At 40.3% G+C, this 18637-nt stretch overlaps 1 protein-coding gene and 1 pseudogene across 1 annotated transcript; one reads left to right on the top strand and one right to left on the bottom strand.

Annotated features, from left to right (window-relative positions):
* Positions 1–4142: 4142 nt before the first annotated feature.
* On the top strand, positions 4143–5370 carry LOC135713253 (uncharacterized; annotated as a pseudogene).
* An 85-nt stretch (positions 5371–5455) lies between these two features.
* On the bottom strand, positions 5456–6589 carry LOC135713252 (uncharacterized). Its single transcript, XM_065236348.1, has one exon. The coding sequence runs from the start codon at positions 6587–6589 to the stop codon at positions 5456–5458; it is 1134 nt and encodes a 377-aa protein (XP_065092420.1).
* Between the last annotated feature and the right edge of the window lie 12048 nt (positions 6590–18637).

Raw genomic sequence — 18637 nt, 5'->3', positions numbered from 1 at the left:
TATTGCAGCAACCGTCGACGCAGAGTTAAAACAAAATCGACGGTGGTTAACTCGTTTTCGGTTTTGATTCATCTACTACTAAACAACATTGAAACATAGCAGACTGGGGCAGTGATTTAAAAAAAAATGTCGAAATCAAAATAAACCTGACAAGAGAAAGAGAGAGAGAGTTGAAGAAAATCAGAATACCAATACGAAGGACTGAATGGAACGAAGAATAAGAAGGGATAAACTCATGCACACGCAACTGTAAACAAACCGTGCGGTTCATGTGTGCTCGTGTGTACTTTTTTGGTAGCATTTATTCGAAGTAAATAGTGAAATACGGAAACAATAATAGCGCACTAATCGGGAAGGAGAATACTAGCAAAAGGTAAACAACACAAGCCTCCTTCTCCCGTGTGTGTGTTCCCAATGTGACGCTCGGGTGACGTATGTGTAAACACAATGGGCTAATCACAATGGGGTTGGCAGACGAAAGGGGCGTCAACAATTGTAAGGGATTTTTATGTCTAGAGAACAACAACCACAACCTTATTGGAAATGTGAAACAATGATAAACAATAGAGCTGTAAACAACGTTTTTTGTCGAATGAGCTGGAAGTTTGTAGAGGACAACATCATATTATTATTATTATTATTACGATTATTATTATTATTGCTAATAATATATTGAGCGCAAGCAGGTATGAAGTGTAAAACAACAAAAAACGGTAAAACATAACTATAATTATTACAATTGTAACATTCTATACAACATGAACTTAAATATATAAACAACAATAAAATATATGAAAACAAAACGAACGAACGGGATGATTTGCGATGACAGATTCTGCCTTTGGCGACCTTGGCGACCGAACACTTTAGCAATCTCTATTGGCGTCTTGCAGTGAAACTTTTCCAAGCTTTTGCCACCTACATTACGAAGTGAGAACTACTAGAAGGAGGATAGTTTCCACATTCACCAAGTAAAACAGACGATTTTTGGGGCAAACTGCACGGCGAATGAGAACGACCCAAATTTGCGTTTCGTTTACTCATAATCGCCAAAAGTGCAGGAATTCAGCGATGAGTAAATTTGCCTCATGTTTTCCCAGGGTTTTCCAGGATTTTGCAGGGAATTTGAGATTTTTTAGGTTTTCCACAAAAAACCATGAGACAAATTTTACTCATCGCTGAGTTCCTGCACTTTTGGCGATTATGAGTGAACTAAACTCAAATTTGGGTCGTTCCCATTCGCCGTGTGGTACATAAAGAAAAACCAATAATTTCCGGTGGAAACTTTTGCTTGAATCGTGTAAGAAAACGTGTTTGCAAACTAAAGGCCGGTGCACAATAGATACGTTTTCGGGTTTTTTGACAGATAATGCATGGGCTAACTGTGAAAAAACCTGAAAACGTATCTATTGTGCGCCGGCCTTAACTGTTATTATTTCGGTATGGATCGGAGATGTTTTCATGGAAAATTTTGCATAATAAGTTTGCACCCACAGGTAGAGGTTAGCTCCTGCGCAGCTGCATTTTTCGGAAAATAGTGAATATGTGCGATTTCCACTAGGATGAAAGTGAAAATTAAGTTAATTTACTTAGGAAAGATTGTATCATGCTGGTGATAATGGAGAAATGGTTGTGTAGGACGCCAATATTCAATAAATGTTCATTTTGGACTTTTTTAGGTAAACATATTGATAATCATAATTTTTGGACGGAAAACGCACCGGAACTTGATTTACTCAACACGCACCATACTATAAAATGGTGCTAGATGGTCTTCAAAGTGATAACAAGATGACAAATCATCTTCATTTTGAGTAATTGCGCAATTTACTTCTGTTTACCATCATATTTACGATGAAGCATTGATGGAGCCGTGAAATGAAATGAATACCTATATCTTATGAAAGTTCACCTGGAAAAGTCAAAGATGCACCATCAGTCTGATCGTAAAAAACGTTTTCTTCTTCAATTCGAATGTTATATTGGAAGGATTTCACGCAAGCTTTATGAAAATTATGATTTAATGTTAATTTTCACGAATTTGATATGCAGTCTGTCAACATTATCATCATCATGCAGTGGCGACATCTGCGTTGAGCTTTTGCGGCAATCTTCCAATGGGTGTGAGTAGATAGAGTCTAGTATAAGAGATGAGCGGATTTAAGACAAACTTCTTTGGCAACCCACGCCTATGTGATTACTAACAACACTGTCAAAGCAATCAAGATAAGCACATCGCCATTGACTCAGTCCGCTCCTCTCTTAAGACCTGTATAGAGATCGAAGCGAAGTGAAATACCCATATAAAATATTCAATTTTTCACCTGCGTGAAAAATGTATTTGACAAAAATTCCACTTCGCTTGGAACTGTAAACAGATGCGATTTATCGGAGGTGTAAACTGATCGATTTCGTTTCACGTGGATGTTCCACATCCATTATTCGCTAGTGAAATTTCATGGTTTTTCCAGAGTTTTTCACTTCGCTTTGAACTGTTTACTAGGCTTTATACAAGACCCCCTCTAGGTGTGATGAGTTCCATTTGATTTCGTCTGCAGCCATGCGACATACTGTTTGGACATTTTTGATGCAGAAATGTGTAAATATCGATGTGATACAGTTATTGGAAATCTATGCAGATTATTTCTGGTAGTTTAGGACAGGACAATTCATCTAAAAAGTACTATCCCTGTTGTAATTTAACACTTTGGTGCAACAGAGCAAGGGACAGCTACCAATCACGAGCAATTTCAGAGTTGCTTTTGAGGCACTTCGAGTAATACGCTGTCCAGACTGGAGAGTTATAACATGTTATAACGGTTGTCAAATAATTGCAACACAGAGACCACCATCAAGATAGCGTTATAACATGTTTTAACTCTGTAGTCTGAACGTACTATAACTTACATTGCTCAGTGAGCAAGATCACTGTAATTTGCTTTCTCACTTTTCGCATCACAGCAACATATGGAGGTGCGAAGCTGAAAAGCTGCTGTCAAGCAAAACTACAACAAAAATGGGGGGTTTCCGGCTTGCAACTCCAGGTGAGAATGATTGCGATTCTGAACATTCAATACCTAAATTTACTTCGACTTTCAGCTCCCGAGATCGGTCCTCAAAGGCCACCAGATTTATTATCAAAACGTGCGTGGGCTGAGGACTATAATCGACTCGTTTTTCCTGGCTGTTGCGATTTGATTGTACTAACGGAAACGTTGCTGGATATTTTTTTTCCTTGGATATGTTTTCCGTCGATCTTGTTTTCCGTGCTGAGCACCAATGCTACCGACGCCAGGGAGGCAGCTCCCACAACTTAATGGACCCTACCTATCGACCCTACCTATCGACCCATCAACTCATGAGCCGGTGACCAAAGGCTTTACTTCCCTTACGAAGGAAGGCGTGATCAGAGCCTCAGAACATCCCAGCGGCGCCGACTGGGCTTGAACCCAGGCCTGCTGGGGGTGAGAGGTAATCACGAAAATTGAATATCTTCGCTGCCACGTACGAGAAAAATTAACAAATGAGTTCATTATACATTAACGAGTACGCTTTTGTTGATACTCACCACTGCTTGCTTATCCATCCCAAAATTGTCAATATCAGAAGCGATCCTCAAAAGCAAAATCAAAATTCATATTGGGCAAAATGATTATTTTGAAAATTGTCAACTCGAGAGCCTAAAACCTCGATATAATCAACAATTCAGCATGAGGCAATAATTTCCCATCAATCTCTGTACAAAAACCAACACAACACGGTCCATAGCTCTATATTTGTGTAATATGAAAATAATCATTTTGAATTTGATCCTCAAAATCATCCCCATCAAGATGAAGAAGAATATTGATATTGACAACAACACAGGCGATAGTAAACAGCCAGCCACGAATGAACAAAAACAAATGTTGACTTCGATACTCAGAGGCTACCTTGATCAAGAGAATGTGTTTTTTTGTCAAAATTAAAATTTCTGCAGATAGTTCACTAAAAAAATATTGAAATCTAAATAGTATAAAAGTTACGCTAAATCTCAACTCTCCGTACCGACGCAAAGGTCGGTATAAAGGGAGAGAATGCAAACTTAGTATAAAAATGGTTTATCCCTGCCATAGTATTGCGCTCTTCTCCCTTAAATGGACTGCACAGTTTGAAAGTGCAACCATGCATAAGTGTGATTAGAAGTGCTATCTGTCAAGTTCTGGCATGCGCTGTTTTATTTATGACATCTGTCATTGTTTGTTTTGATTTTTCATAGCTGTTCGTTTTCCGTCGATTTTGTGGAAATTGATTATTTACAATAGGAACATGGCCAACGTAATCCTACAGAATGTTGAAAATAAAAGAGCTAGCACGAATACTAAGTATCATTGCCTTTATGGCTACTATTTCCTCGGGCTAACAAGAGCCAGGCTTGCAATTGTGTACCGTAAGAGCAAAACAACAATCAGCGGCTGGATAACATCCTACGAGGAGAATGGACTACTTTCCTCTTAGCAGCGGGAGCAAGTATTCCGGAAATTCAGTACACGACAAAGGCAATGGATTTTGGACCTCTACCATCAGAACCCGATTCTCTACCTTGAGGAATGTCGAGATCTTTTCTACCAACGATTCCAGATCAAGATTAGTGGATCATCTATCTGCAGAATTTTGCATGCTGAAGGATTGACGTGGAAGGCTTTGGAACGAAGGGCCATCCAAATCAAAGAGCATGAAATTCTCCGTTACTGCTCAGAACTAAGTTATTTTGATTGGGATACGTATCAACTAGTATTTCTAGACGAAGTGTCGTTGGATAACAGAAGCATCTTGAGGAATCGTGGCTACGGGATCAAGGGGAAACGACTCGTTTTCCGGGGTGAATTTGTGCGTCGTCCCAGGGCATCATTCTTATGTTTTCTGGGTTTGCATGGTGTGTTGGACTGCTTTGAAACAGAGGGAACATTCACCCGGAAGATATTTTTTGAATGTTGTCGTGAATTTGCCCTAAAGAACAACAAAGTACTTCAATACCCAGGAAAGAACTCCGTATGGATAATGGATGGCGCTCGCATCCATTGCGATGCCAACATCATTCTGTATCTTCGATCCATAGGCATCATTCCAGTGTTCCTACCTCCTTACTGTCCCTTTTTCAATCCGGTGGAAATGATATTCGGCATGATGAAATCACGAATTAGGAAAGTATACGTAGAAAATCGAAACGAAAACCTGTCCCATTTGGCTCTGGAAACATTTATGGGGTTGGAAAACTATGATTGTACCAAAATTTATCATCACTGTGGATATTCACCGGGTGGAGTCTTTAACCCTTCAGTTGGGTTGTCGCAAAATGCTGGGCAGCCAAATTATGCTAAAGGAGAGTGAAGTTAACAAAAGTGTGAGTAAAAAGGCTTTATTTTAATAAAACTGTTCAGGTACAAAAATCACGTATGTATTTGAAAATGATGATTCACGAATGATCAATATCATACATATCCGAAACGTTTTCTGCAAAGGAACGGCTTACTTCATTCTCCTCTGGTCTGATAGAGTCCTGCATTGCTGAAACTAGACTCGAATTGATCGATGATCGAGCCCGCAGTGCACTAATGCGGTGCTTTACCCTCTGTCCCAGTGCAATCAATTGGTCGGCCTCTTCTTCCAATACTGTTAGCTCCGTTGAAAATGCGTCATTGATGGTGCTGGCAACAGATAGCCAATTTCGAGTACTTTCCAGCTGCACAGCTTCGGAAATAGGTACAGACCTGAAGAACTTAATTATGGAGTACGGAGGTAACTCTGCCATTCTTCGTTCCCGTTCGTGTGCTGGATCCGTGTGGATGTAATTTGCCCACAGCTTCCACGCGCTAGCGTGACCGGTAAACTGTCTTCCATGCAACTCTCGAAGCTCATTAGGCAACACGGAGAGAGATTGGTTGTTGGGAGCACCCGCTCGATCAGTATCCTGAAACTGCACCAATTGTTTGTTGACCAAATCCCACAGTTGCTTGCACGATACAGCCGTTGAGTAGATATGTACATGCACTCGTATGTCCTTCGTGTTCCAGCTAATCAGCAGTTTGCTGTCAATTTGGTCAATGTTTATTCGTCTCCGATTCTTATTCTGCATATAAACGAATTTCTGCAAATCCTCATACGATGGTTCACTATCAGCCCAGGTAGGAACCTGACTTCCATTATCCTCGATGAAAATAACTTCACGACAAATGACCGGCTTCACAATTGTCCACACACTTTGCAGAATCTCCTCTACTGTATCACCGTACAGTATTTTTGAAGCTATCAAGCTACCGGATGTTTCTCCAACAAACCTACGCTTGAAGAATGATCCACACAGCGATAAATTATGTTTCCTTTCGCTTTTGCCCGTACTTTTCGCAGGCTCGTCAGGTTTTCGTCCATTCGTGTATGAGTTTCCTGCAGCGTCATCATGACCCAAAGGAAGAATCAGAGGGTCACAATCATCGTCGAGAGCTTCAATGGAGTATTGGTCAGAATTATCATCAAAGCTGACGTCGTAATCCACTTGATTCGTAGTGTCCCGATTCTCCTGATCCTCAACGTTAGCCTCGTCATCGTCCATGTTGCTGCAAGCAAACATTATCAAAAGTTGAATCAGTCAATGATCAAAAGATAATAAAAACTTAATTTTACCTGGTAATCGTTGCTACTACAATATTTATTTCGACAACAATTTTCAAGCGCACAATTCCGAGGCAGCAGGAAACTTGAAGAAAACAACAACAATCAAATTTCAACTCTGTTTTGTTTCTGTTGACAATCTGAAGGATCGCTTCTGGCAGTGTTGCCAGGATGTATTGTGCATAAAAAATTGTAAATTGTAAATCCAAAAAAGTTTTTTTTTCTTTGTTATGATTTGTAATGACGCAAAAAACAATAACAAAAGATTACAAAGTACATGGGATAATTGTAGCGTGCAAATAGTGAATGCTTAGCACTTATATTCAAGCAAGTATTCAAGAATTTGTTAAATTATTTATCAATACGATATCAAATCTTTTCTGGCAACAATATAGCACAAGGATAAACTGTGATTTGAGATGTGTGCTGAAAATCCAACGTTCAATGCAAACTGCAATATAAAATCGAAATATACTTTCAATGCATACATGTGGTTTATTCTAGGGAATGTATTTTCTGCTTCTTTTTTGTTTCATATTTAATATTATTGTTTTCAAATCAAAATTAATGTTATCTTAGGAAGGTTCCTACATAATTTTTTTTTTAATATTTGTTATTATGAAAAACACGTACAGTTTTGGCGAACTCGTACTAACGCAGTCTTACTAAAGAAGAACTAACTGTCTAGCTGATCACATGCTTAGTAGAAATCCTGCTTATCGACCGGGACTTTCGTTAGTCAAAGCTCTCCACCAGATCCCGACACGTTCTCACCATATGCGAGCCCAATAAGTCCAACCCGTTGTCCTCATATTTGGTGGTATTATCGACACAGCGCCACCAATATGATGAAGCTTGCGGTGTTTCAATGCATTGAGTACATACTACTTGAGCAGCTTCTGTTAGCAGACTCTGACCTTGACCGAATGATTCGTCAAAAATGCTGTGAGAACCACATTTTGACCAGTGGGATATCCATCGCTGGTGGGAGGCAACGTCCCGAGCGAAGGTTGAACACGCCCACAGAAGCGATATTACATTCGCAGTGCTGTCCTTATACAGAAGTGTATCCTGAAGGAACGGTAGGGTAAATTCTTCGTGAACATTCGGATAGGCCTCGATTGATTTGACGACATGACGGTGGGCGATCGGATTGATCACCAGATCGGATTACTCGATTTTGATGAAGATCACGTTCGGAGTGTAATATCTGGCGATGAGAAGCGAAGCAGGATATTTTACACGAGGTTTTCTCGGGAACTAGAGATTACATCCATTGAGCAAATTACGGTCTACCGCCGGGAATATAAAATGATCTGGATACTGCAACGATCAATTCCTTTCAAGCGATGCTCTTTAATAATAATTTAATAAATACTACTACTCAACTATCCTGGCACACAAGTCGAGCTATCCAAACCAGCAGGATTGGAAATAGTCAAACAATTATAATTTGAAATGCATTTATTTAAAACACCAACCGCACGACACCAACGTGAGATAATAGCAACAAGGAAATGATTACGAACGACTACGAGCGCCATCGCGTTTGATTTTGTAATGGTTTATCATTTTAGTATACACTGATCGAATTCCACTACGATAATTGAACTTAGTTTAATTTTGACAAAAGTTTTAATCGGACCAATGTATACATTGTGATTAACCATAAAATGCATAAAATTTAATCTTTATTCGTTTTGTAATATTTTTGAGTGTACACGTTTGTGGTAGTTACGCGGAATGTCTTCCTTCGCATCCCGTAACCCTATAAGTTTTTTATATCCAGCAATTCGAATAAGTTTAAGTCTCAGAATCGTTCTAAAAGCTAAAAAATTTGTTGCGTTGCGTTTGCAACGGAGTAATTCGTAGATTGCATACTGGCAACTGTCATGTACTTTAACGTTCTTTTTCTAATTTCTTAAGGAAAACTAAAACATAATTTGGCAAAGTTTTTGCAAACAAATAAAATAAAAAAGGAAGAATCTCACCCGAATGATCTGTAATTAGTCCGCCTCTTCGTGATTCTTAAGATCAATTGTTCTCGCAAATGGAGCTCCATCTCCTTGATCCTGATAATAACAAAATCAGTTTCCCCTTGCTCTGGACTCGGGAAGAAGTGCATCGGAATAAACGCACCGTCATTGCAGCATTGTCGATGAACCTCCGGATGTTGGCTCACGATCCCTGTTCCGATCAACTCGAACTGTTCCACTCTCAGATTCAAAAATTCAAATACGCAAAAACACAAACATGTCACTTCTTCAGCGCGACCTACTTCGATCTCGGATTGGGCCCCCCGTTTTTAGCTCTTCGTAATAACACACGTAGCAGTTTGATGCACGCAAATGAGGAACAGAAAAGTGATTTGAATAAATACTGTGACTAAATATTTAAATTCGTGTTTAAATCTTTGTGTAGGGTTCACACTAATCACAGCCCGCACTTTATCTGTCTCTCTCATACGATCGGGTTTGAACAAATAATGGAATGTTTATCGCAAAGATCACTTCGAAATTTACTTACCTTTCCATCTGTACCGTTGCATTTGATTAAGAGTAACAAATCGTTGAAATATTGATAAACTTCTATTATCGCTTCTTGACTCCACGGCTCGTACGAGTTTCAATTCCATCACAACACATTGAAACGCCATTGAATTTACTTCTGCATACGAATGAAGGGAGAGAAAATGGGATTCACTAGAAGCGCCATTTTTTGTTTTCGAGAGGATTTTGAACAACACTGATTCGTTCACGTCGAAATCATTCATATTTTTGATGTTTTTAATCGATATGAAGGAAATGGACGCTTCTGCCAGAGTAGTGCTCTGCCCTGTTTGGGCCAAAGAAAATACAATGCCTTTATATGGGATTTTCTGGTCTTTGAAACGATTTCTAGAAGTGTGTTTTTAAAAGCACTTAAAGTTTAAGTGTCGAATTAGTGAAGTTGACTGCCGGGGACGTCCATCGAAATAAATACACAATACAAGCTTTTTTTTTCAAATAATTGAGTTCTTTTTTTTATTATTTTTTAACAAATTTCTTACAACCATTCTTGAACATTTTTAAATGTAATGATTGAATTTTATTATCATATTTTTGTTTAGTTTTTTTTTGCTGGCTTCTAATTTTTCGTCGCACCACTCGAAACTGCTGATCTTCACACTCACGTTCGTCGTTGGACGTTGCCTTCTCTTGCGTTCTCTTGTGTGTGCGGTCAATCATATTCTGCTGTTTGCGTGTTCTTTTTTTTTTCTGTGTGTGTTTGTTCATGTTTTTGTTTTAGGTTAAGTTCGGAACAAAACTTCTGTGTTATGTTTACTCACTTGACTTTTACTCTGCCCGTTTATTTATGTATGTTGTTCAAACTCTAGAAAATCGGTTTTACGAAGAACTTTGATTTCCCCCTTTATTAAATTTATGCTTTAATTTATTTTTTTCTTAATTAGTCAAAGGTTTTTCTTCTGTTTATTAAATTGATTATTTGATTTCTACAATTTATTAAAGTTAACTAACTCGATTCGTGTTTGTGTATGGTATGTAGTGAGTGTGTGTGTGTGTCCGAGTTCTTGTGTGTGTGTGTTCGTGTTGGTTAAAAGAGTGAAATTGTCTGTTATAAAACTGTGTAACTCTTGGGTTAGTGTGTTTGTGAGAGCGAATAAAATTTGTGTCACATCCGTCTCGTGTTGCCATTGGACTTTGTTTTTCACACACACGCACTATTGTTGAAGTTTTTTTTTTCACGTGCCAACGATTGCTTTCTTTATTCATCTCAGTGTTTCGTAGTCTTCCGCTTCGAAGGAGCATTTTCACGACTGAAATTTGAACTGTGTTTATTTTTGGCTTATTTTTTTAATTTATTTACTGTTTTTTTTGTATAAAACGAGCTCATAGTAAATACCTATAACATTTTTTTTTTCTGCTTCCCCTAGGTGGAATAAACGATTTTTTTGTTTTTTTTTTTTTCATTTTTATCCATTCTTTTTTTTTGCTGTTTTTGATTCAACAAGTGAGAGTTAGTCTAAATAGCGTCCGCTTTTGTTTTGCTTTGTTCTAGCATGTTTTTTTAGGAAAAAGATGAAAAAGCCTGCCTATAATTGATATTGTCAAAAATGTTTTAGCTTTGCCCTTGCGGCATATGATTTTGGCGAGTAAGAACAGCTTTCTTTTTGATGTATTAGTGTATTTGAATGTATTTGTTTTGTGTGTTTGTGTATCAATGATTTGTGAGTGCGTAAACAAAACGCTTGTTGACAGGAAAGCAATTCCATTCGGCTGCTGTTTGCTTGTTTGTGTGTATTTATGTCTGTGTATGTGTATGTGTGTGTGTGTGTATTTGTGAGAGAGGCAAGAAGAAAATCGAAACTAAACGCAAAGCCTGCTGCGCTTCCGGAGTGTGTTTTTGTGTTATTGTTATTGTTTAAGATTGTGCTCATAATAGTTGTCTGTTTTGACTAGAAGTACAGTGTTGTTAGTTGTAACGATATAGGTTTAGTAGTATTAGTGTTGGCATCGTTTTCATTTCGATTCTATTTCGTTCAATCGGATAAACATTGTTTGCTGCTTTGTGTTATGTAGGTGTAATGTCAGAAACGATTCTTACCATCCATAGCCCTTCCCCGCCTCCGAAAAAGACCAGTTCTAACCCGTTCTAAATTGTAACCTCTTTCTCTACCCAGTAGTTGTAGTATATAATTGCAGTTTTCATTTTGGCACCTTATGATCTAGACCTCTAATGTTTGCTCAAATATTTCCTAGTAATATCACTTTGTTTGATTCACACGTCTTTTTATTTTCTGTTTTGCGACAATCACAACGCGCGTCAGCAGTGTGCTTGTGTGAGTGTTCTCATAGAGATCGTTTAGTTTCTTCTTTTTATAATTTGAATTTACGCTCGCTCGTCCCCTTCTCAGTATAGGTTGTTTAGATATTTTTGCTTTACTCTTTTCACTGGTTTACGTCTTACATTTAGTTACAATTAAATTTTCTCGTAATAGAAGTTTGATTCAACTAGATATCTTACAAATTCTAACAATGGGGAGGTGAAAAAATGAGGAATGAATCAAAATAATTAATCGTTTGCGCGTGATAATTGACTGCTGAAGTGTGATTTTGCTGAAGATATCTTCAAAAGACATTTGGCTCCTGCCATCTATTAGGAATGCATCATTATGGAAGTCGCTGAAGATCTGGATGCTGAACAATGGAAAATACTTCAGTGGCCAACGGGAGACCGTAATCGACGTGTGTTTTGCTAGCATCCTATGTATGCCACTCATGCGGTCTTCCTCTTCATCACTGATCAACTTCGTGACGTTCCCGCTGACAACCGAAAACCGACTGGGCTCTCTTCCAGGCCACCATCGACATTGATTAGTATTGTGGCGATTTAAAATCCCAAAGCTCTCCGATTGTGTTCCTCAGACTCGTACACTGTACCAAAACATCATCCTCTGTTCGAATGAAACCTCAGACCACTCAAATCGAAACATCGAAATCGCTTTTTCGAATGATAGCTGCAATCGGAAAACAGTTTTTTTGTAACAAGATGATGGTCCTCGCGAGTACAGGATGTAAATCAATACGGGAAGCGGACGGACCTCTGTTGAAATACGTAATGCTCTCTGTAGAATGATTGCCATCCCAAATTGAAATGCTCATGGTATTGGTTCAGCCCCATAATGCTGGGCTTAGACAGAGCAAGTCAATTGACCAAGTCACTTGAATTCAACTGACTTGATCATCTCACTTGAATTGAAAATAAGTTGAACCAGACTCAACTTTTCAAGCCAATTGAATTGAACTGAGTTGATCATTTGACTTGCCTAGTATAAACCCAGCTTAACGTAAATCACCCGGAATCATGATGTAAATAATTCTATCGAAAGTCATTTCCTGAACTGAGTTGACAAACGAGGTGGAAGCATAGCCATCGCTATCAGAGGTGGAACGAACATTGGTATAGCGTGAAACCCGTAGTTGTATATTTCGTGGTGGAGGAAGTTTCGTGGCAAGCGAATTATAAATCTAGTCTAAAGCATTGGCAAGTCAGCCAATTTTCAAATAAATATTATCATGTTATCAACTGTTCTCATAGGCGTCAACTTAGGGGGGTGATGCACTTTTGCCCCCCACCCCCGCAATAATTGCCGGATCACAGTCGAATTTCACTCGTTGAAAAGTTGAACAACATCGGTCAGGTTCAGGTCGATGTTGTCCAATTCTCAACTTAGTTTACTCATTTTTGAGAAGATTCACTTTTTTACGATACTACTCAAATTAGGGTTCTTTTGAAATATGCGTGTTTATGAAAATTGTCGTTTGGTTCTACATCGATCTGAGTTAGCACTACTGACTGCTCTGGACTTGATGGCCTAGAAGTCAATGACGTTTAGCCTAGTGGACTTTAGTCGAGTGGCCTTAAGTCTAATTGTGTTGAACCTAGTGGCCTTGAGTCTTGTGGCGTTGAGCCTAGTGGCTTTCAGCCAAGTAGCCTTAAGTTAAGTGGTCTTGACCCTAGTGACTTTGTGATTAGTGGCCTTCAGCCAAGATGCGTTGAATCTAGTGGCCTTGAGTCTAGTGACCTAGTGGCCTTTAAGCGAAGTTTCTTTTAGCCAAGTGGCCTTGAATCAAGTTGTGATGAGTCAAGTGGCCTTTAGCCAAGTGGACTTGAAGTTCATGACCTAGAAGCTAATGGCCTTTAGCCTTGTGGCGTTTAGCTTAGTGGACTTTAGACGAGTGGCCTTAAGTATAATTGTGTTGAACCTAGTGGCTTTCAGCCAAATGGCCTTTAGTTAAGTGACCTTGACTCTAGTTACCTTGTGCATAGTGGCCTTTAGCCAAGTGGCCTGTAGCGAAGTGGCGTTGAGTCTAGTGGCCTTGAGTATATTGGCCTTTGACCTAGTGAAATTTAGTCAAATGGCCTTAAGTCTAGTTTTGTTTAACGTATTTAATGGGCTTGAGTCAAGTGGCCTTGAACCCAGTGACCTTTAGCCAGTGGCCTTTAGCCAAGAGGTATTTAGCCAAGTAGTCTTTAACAAAGTGGTCTTGAAGTTAATGACCTTTAGCCTAGTAGCATTTAGCCTAGTGAACTTTAGTCGAGTGGCTTTAAGTCTAATTGTGTTGAACCTAGTGGCCTTGAGCCAAGAGGTCTTTAACCAAGTGGTCTTTAGCAAAGTGGCCTTGAAGCTAATGGCCTTTTGTCTAGTGGCGTTTAGCCTAGTGGACTTTAGTCGAGTGGCCTTAAGTCTAATTTTGTTGAACCTAGTGACCTTTAGCCAAGTGGCCTTGAATTTAGTTGTGTTGAGTCTAGTGATCTTTAGCCAAGTGGCCTTGAGTCTAGTGGCCTTTAGTCAAGTGGACTTGAAGTTAATGGCCTAGAAGCTAATGGCCTTTAGCCTTGTGGCGATTATTCTAGTGGGCTTTAGTCGAGTGGATTTAAGTCTAATTTTGTTGAACCTAGTGGCTTTTAGCCAAGTGATCTTTAGCCAAGAGTTCTTTAGCCAAATGGTCTTTAATAAAGTGGCCTTGAAGCTAATGGCGTTTAGCCTAGTGAACTTTAGACGAGTGGCCTTAAGTCTAATTGTGTTGAAACTAGTGGCCTTGAGCCTAGTGGCCTTGAGCCTAGTGGCCTTGAGCCTAGTGGCCTTGAGCCTAGTGGCCTTGAGCCTAGTGGCTTTCAGTCAAATGGCCTTAAGTTAAGTGACCTTGTACATAGTGGCCTTCAGCCAAGTGACCTTTAGCCAAGTGGCCTGTAGCCAAGTGGCGTTGAGTCTAGTGGCCTTGAGTCTAGTGACCTTGAGTCTAGGAGCCTTCAACCTAGCGGTCTTTAGCCAAGTGGCCTTGAATCTATTTGTGCTGAATCTAGTGATCTTTAGTTGAGTGGTCTTGAGTCTAGTGGCCTTTAGCCAAGTGGCCTTGAAGTTAATGGCCTAGAAGCTAATGGCTTTTAGACTTGTGGCGTTTAGCCTAGTGGACTTTAGTCCAGTGACCTTAAGTTTAATTTTCTTTAGCCTAGTGGCCTTTAGCAAAGTGGTCTTTAGCCAAGAGGTATTCAGCCTAGTGGTCTTTAACAAAATGGCCTTGAAGCTAATCGCCTTTAGTCTGGTGGCGTTTAGCCTTGTGGACTTTAGTCGAGTGGCCTTAAGTCTAATTGTGTTGAAACTAGTGGCCTTGAGCCTAGTGGTTTTCAGTCGAGTAGCTTTCAGCCAAGTAGCTTTAAGTTAAGTGGACTTTAGTCAAATGGCCTTAAGTCTAGTTGTGTTGAACATATTCAATGAGCTTGAGTCTAGTGGCCTTGAACCTAGTGACCTTTAGCAAAGTTGCCTTTAGCCAAGTGGCCTTGAATCAAGTTGTGTTGAGGCTAGTGGCCTTTAGCCAAGTGGACTTGAAGTTCATGACCTAGAAGCTAATGGCCTTTAGCCTTGTGTCGTTTAGCCTAGTGGACTTTAGACGAGTGGCCTTAAGTCTAATTGTGTTGAACCTAGGAGCTTTGCGCCTAGTGGCTTTCAGTCAAAAGACCTTAAGTTAAGCGACCTTAAGTGGCCTTTAGCCAAGTGGCCTTTAGCCAAGTGGCCTTTAGCCAAGTGGCCTTTAGCCAAGTGGCCTTTAGCCAAGTGGCCTTTAGCCAAGTGGCCTTTAGCCAAGTGGCCTTTAGCCAAGTGACCTTTAGCCAAGTGGCCTTTAGCCAAGTGACCTTTAGCCAAGTGGCCTTTAGCCAAGTGGCCTTTAGCCAAGTGGCCTTTAGCCAAGTGGCCTTTAGCCAAGTGGCCTTTAGCCAAGTGGTCTTTAGCCAAGTGGCCTTTAGCCTAGGAACGTTGATTCTAGTGACGTTGATTCTAGTGACGTTGAGTCTAGTGGCCTTCAACCTAATGGACTTTAGTCAAATGGCCTTAAGTCTAGTTGTGTTGAACATATTTAATAGGCTTGAGTCTAGTGGCCTTTAGCCAAGTGACCTTTAGTCAAGTGGCCTTTAGCCAAGTGGCCTTGAATCTAGTTGCGTTGAGTCTAGTGATCTTTAGCCAAGTGGCCTTGAGTATAGTGGCGTTTAGCCTAGTTGGCTTTAGTCGAGTGGCTTTAAGTCTAATTTTGTGGAGCCTAGAGGCCTTTAGCCAAGTGACCTTTAGCCAAGAGGTCTTTAACGAAGTGTTCTTTAACAAAGTGGCATTGAAGCTAATGGCCTTTAGCCTAGCTTGACCTTAGTGACCTTGTGCATAGTGGCCTTTAGCCAAGTGGCGTTGAATCTAGTGGCCTTGAGTCTAGTGATCTTTAGGCAAGTGGCCTTGAGTCTAGTGGCCTTTAGCCAAGTGGACTTGAAGTTAATGGCCTTGAAGCTGATGGCCTTTAGCCTTGTGGCGTTTAGCCTAGTGGACTTTAGTCGAGTGGCCTTAAGTCTAATTCTATTGAACCTAGTGGCCTTAGATCTAATTCTATTGAACTTAGTGGCCTTTAGCCAAGTGATCTTTAGCCAAGAGGTCTTTAGCCAAGTGGTCTTTAACAAAGTGGCCTTGAAGCTAATGGCCTTTAGCCTAGTGGCGTTTAGCCTAGTGGACTTTAGTCGAGTGGCCTTAAATCTAATTTTGTTGAACCTAGTAACCTTTTGCCAAGAGGTCTTTAGCCAAGTGGTCTTTAACAAAGTGGCCTTGAAGCTAATGGCGTTTAGCCTAGTGGACTTTAGTCAAGTGGCCTTAAATCTAATTTTGTTGAACCTAGTGACCTTTAGCCAAATGGCCTTGAATCTAGTTGTGTTGAGTCTAGTGATCTTTAGTCAATTGGCCTTGAGTCTAGTGGCCTTTAGCCAAGTGGACTTGAAATTAATGGCCTTGAAGCTGATGGCCTTTAGCCTTGTGGCGTTTAGCCTAGTGGACTTAAGCCGAGTGGCTTTAAGTCTAATTTTGTTGAACCTAGTGGCCTTGAGCCTAGTGGCTTTCAGCCAAGTGGCCTTAAGTTAAGTGACCTTGTGCATATTGGCCTTTACTTAAGTGGCCTGTAGCCAAATGGCGTTGAGTCTAGTGGCCTTGAGTCTAGTGACCTTTAACCTTGAGTCCAGTGGCCTTGAACCTAGTGATCTTTAGCCAAGTTGCCTTTAGCCAAGTGGCCTTGAATCTAGTTGAGTCTAGTGATCTTCAGTCATGTGGCCTTGAGTCTAGTGGCCTTGAGTCTAGTGGCCTTTAACCTAGTGGGCTTTAGTCAAATGGCCTTAAGTCTAGTTGTGTTGAACATATTTAATCGACTTGAGTCTAGTGACCTTTAGTCAAGTTGCCTTTAGCCAAGTGGTCTTGAATCAAGTTGTGTTGAGTCTAGTGATCTTTAGTCAAGTGGCCTTGAGTCAGGTGGCCTTGAAGTTAATGGTCTTTAGCCTTGTGGCGTTTAGCCTAGTGCCTAGAAGATTTTGTTTTATCCCTCAAGCTGCAGGCTGAATTTTGCGGTTTCAATATAGTAATTTTAAAGAAGTACCCATTTTGGATCGCATCATAGGAGGGATGAAGGACAAAAACTTAAGACAAAGGCTCTTGAGTGATGATAAATTAACTCTAGCCAATGCGGAGAAGATAATAGCCACTTGCTAGGTTGCCAAAGCAAATGCAGGGACAGCGAAAAATCGCAATGATGGAGGTTTAGTAGTAAATATCGGTCTACGTAGTTTATGAACAGCCCCTGAATTAGAAAGGACTTATGATTTGGCGAATCAGGAAGCAAGCAGTAATAGATGACCAGTAAAGAATCGTCTTGGCTTTGTACCTTACCATACGACACCACAAAGGAATGGAAGTAGGAACCCAACGATGGGGTCAAGCGAACTTCGGTTGGCGCATAGATTTAGGCAGGGACAGCGTCCGGATTATTCCAACATGATTTGCCTTTTTTGCGGAATGAAAGGTCACATAAAGAAAAAATGCTTTAAGCTGAAAAGTCTACATCGAGACGCAGTGAATCTGGTAGATTCGTACAGGCCAGGACCTTCGGCGGATAGGCATATCACGGAACTGCTTGAATGGATGCGTAAAAACGAATCGGATGAGGAGGAAGCACAAGGACGTGGCTTGGCAGTTCCCAAATCGTATCGTAACGGTGACACACCAGAAGAAGAGCACAACGGCCGAGATGAAGAAAAGAGGGCCCCGGGAAGGAAAAGAAAACATGAAATAATTACAGTGGAACCAAGAAGATCGAAGAAAGTCAGGAAAGAGAAGAAGTGTGAAGATTACTCTTAAAATTAATACATCGAATATATAACGTTTGAAGAAGGTCATAAATGACGGTGCGATGTTAAATGCCTGTTCTAATTTGGCAACACTGATAAATATGTCCGAAATATACAGAACCAGTTCAGTTGACTCTGGAAGTCTAAACGAATGACAAGTCTATTTTAAACTCCGTTAGCATCCGAAGAAGTCCGCCTAGTGAAATCAGTCCTCCTAGTGGAAACTGTCCTCGATGCGCCCAGTGAAATCGGTCTACTCTCGGTCCGCCCAGTGATTGCCGTCCGGACATAAATCGCAGAGTTGATAATAGAATAGTTGGCAACCTTTAATGTTGTTTACACCTCGGATGACTTCACCTGGGTTGTGAAAGATTCCTCTAGTTTCGAGAACAATACTTCCTTCGCAACAGAGTCAGTTTGTCTACTATGCTCGAAAGGTAGACGGTTTGACATCAACTCTGATAAAACGATACTCAAAGGTTGCTTTGATCAAAAGAATGTCGATATGCCAGAATTCAAATGCATGCAGGTAGTTGGTCTATCTGTTAAGGTTGTCTTCTTTTCCAGCTAAGTTGAGTTCAGAAGAAATTATTTTTGTCAGCACTGCTTGTGGTGCACTTGTAAAATAGGTTTGGGAGTGTATAGAAGCCTTCAACTGCAAATCCAGGAAATCGATGGTTCGATATACTTCTGTGTCCGCGAGTCTGATATAGAGTCTTCTGGGGTCTTAAATGGGGTTGGATCTAGTGGGAGGGAGGGATTCCGAAGTAGATTAGATTAACTG

Source organism: Ochlerotatus camptorhynchus, unplaced genomic scaffold, assembly GCF_037179485.1.
Source record: "Ochlerotatus camptorhynchus isolate MF236.1 unplaced genomic scaffold, CSIRO-AGI_Acam_v1.1 ptg000550l, whole genome shotgun sequence".
NCBI lineage: Eukaryota > Metazoa > Arthropoda > Insecta > Diptera > Culicidae > Ochlerotatus > Ochlerotatus camptorhynchus.
This window is presented reverse-complemented; position numbering and strand designations above follow the sequence as displayed.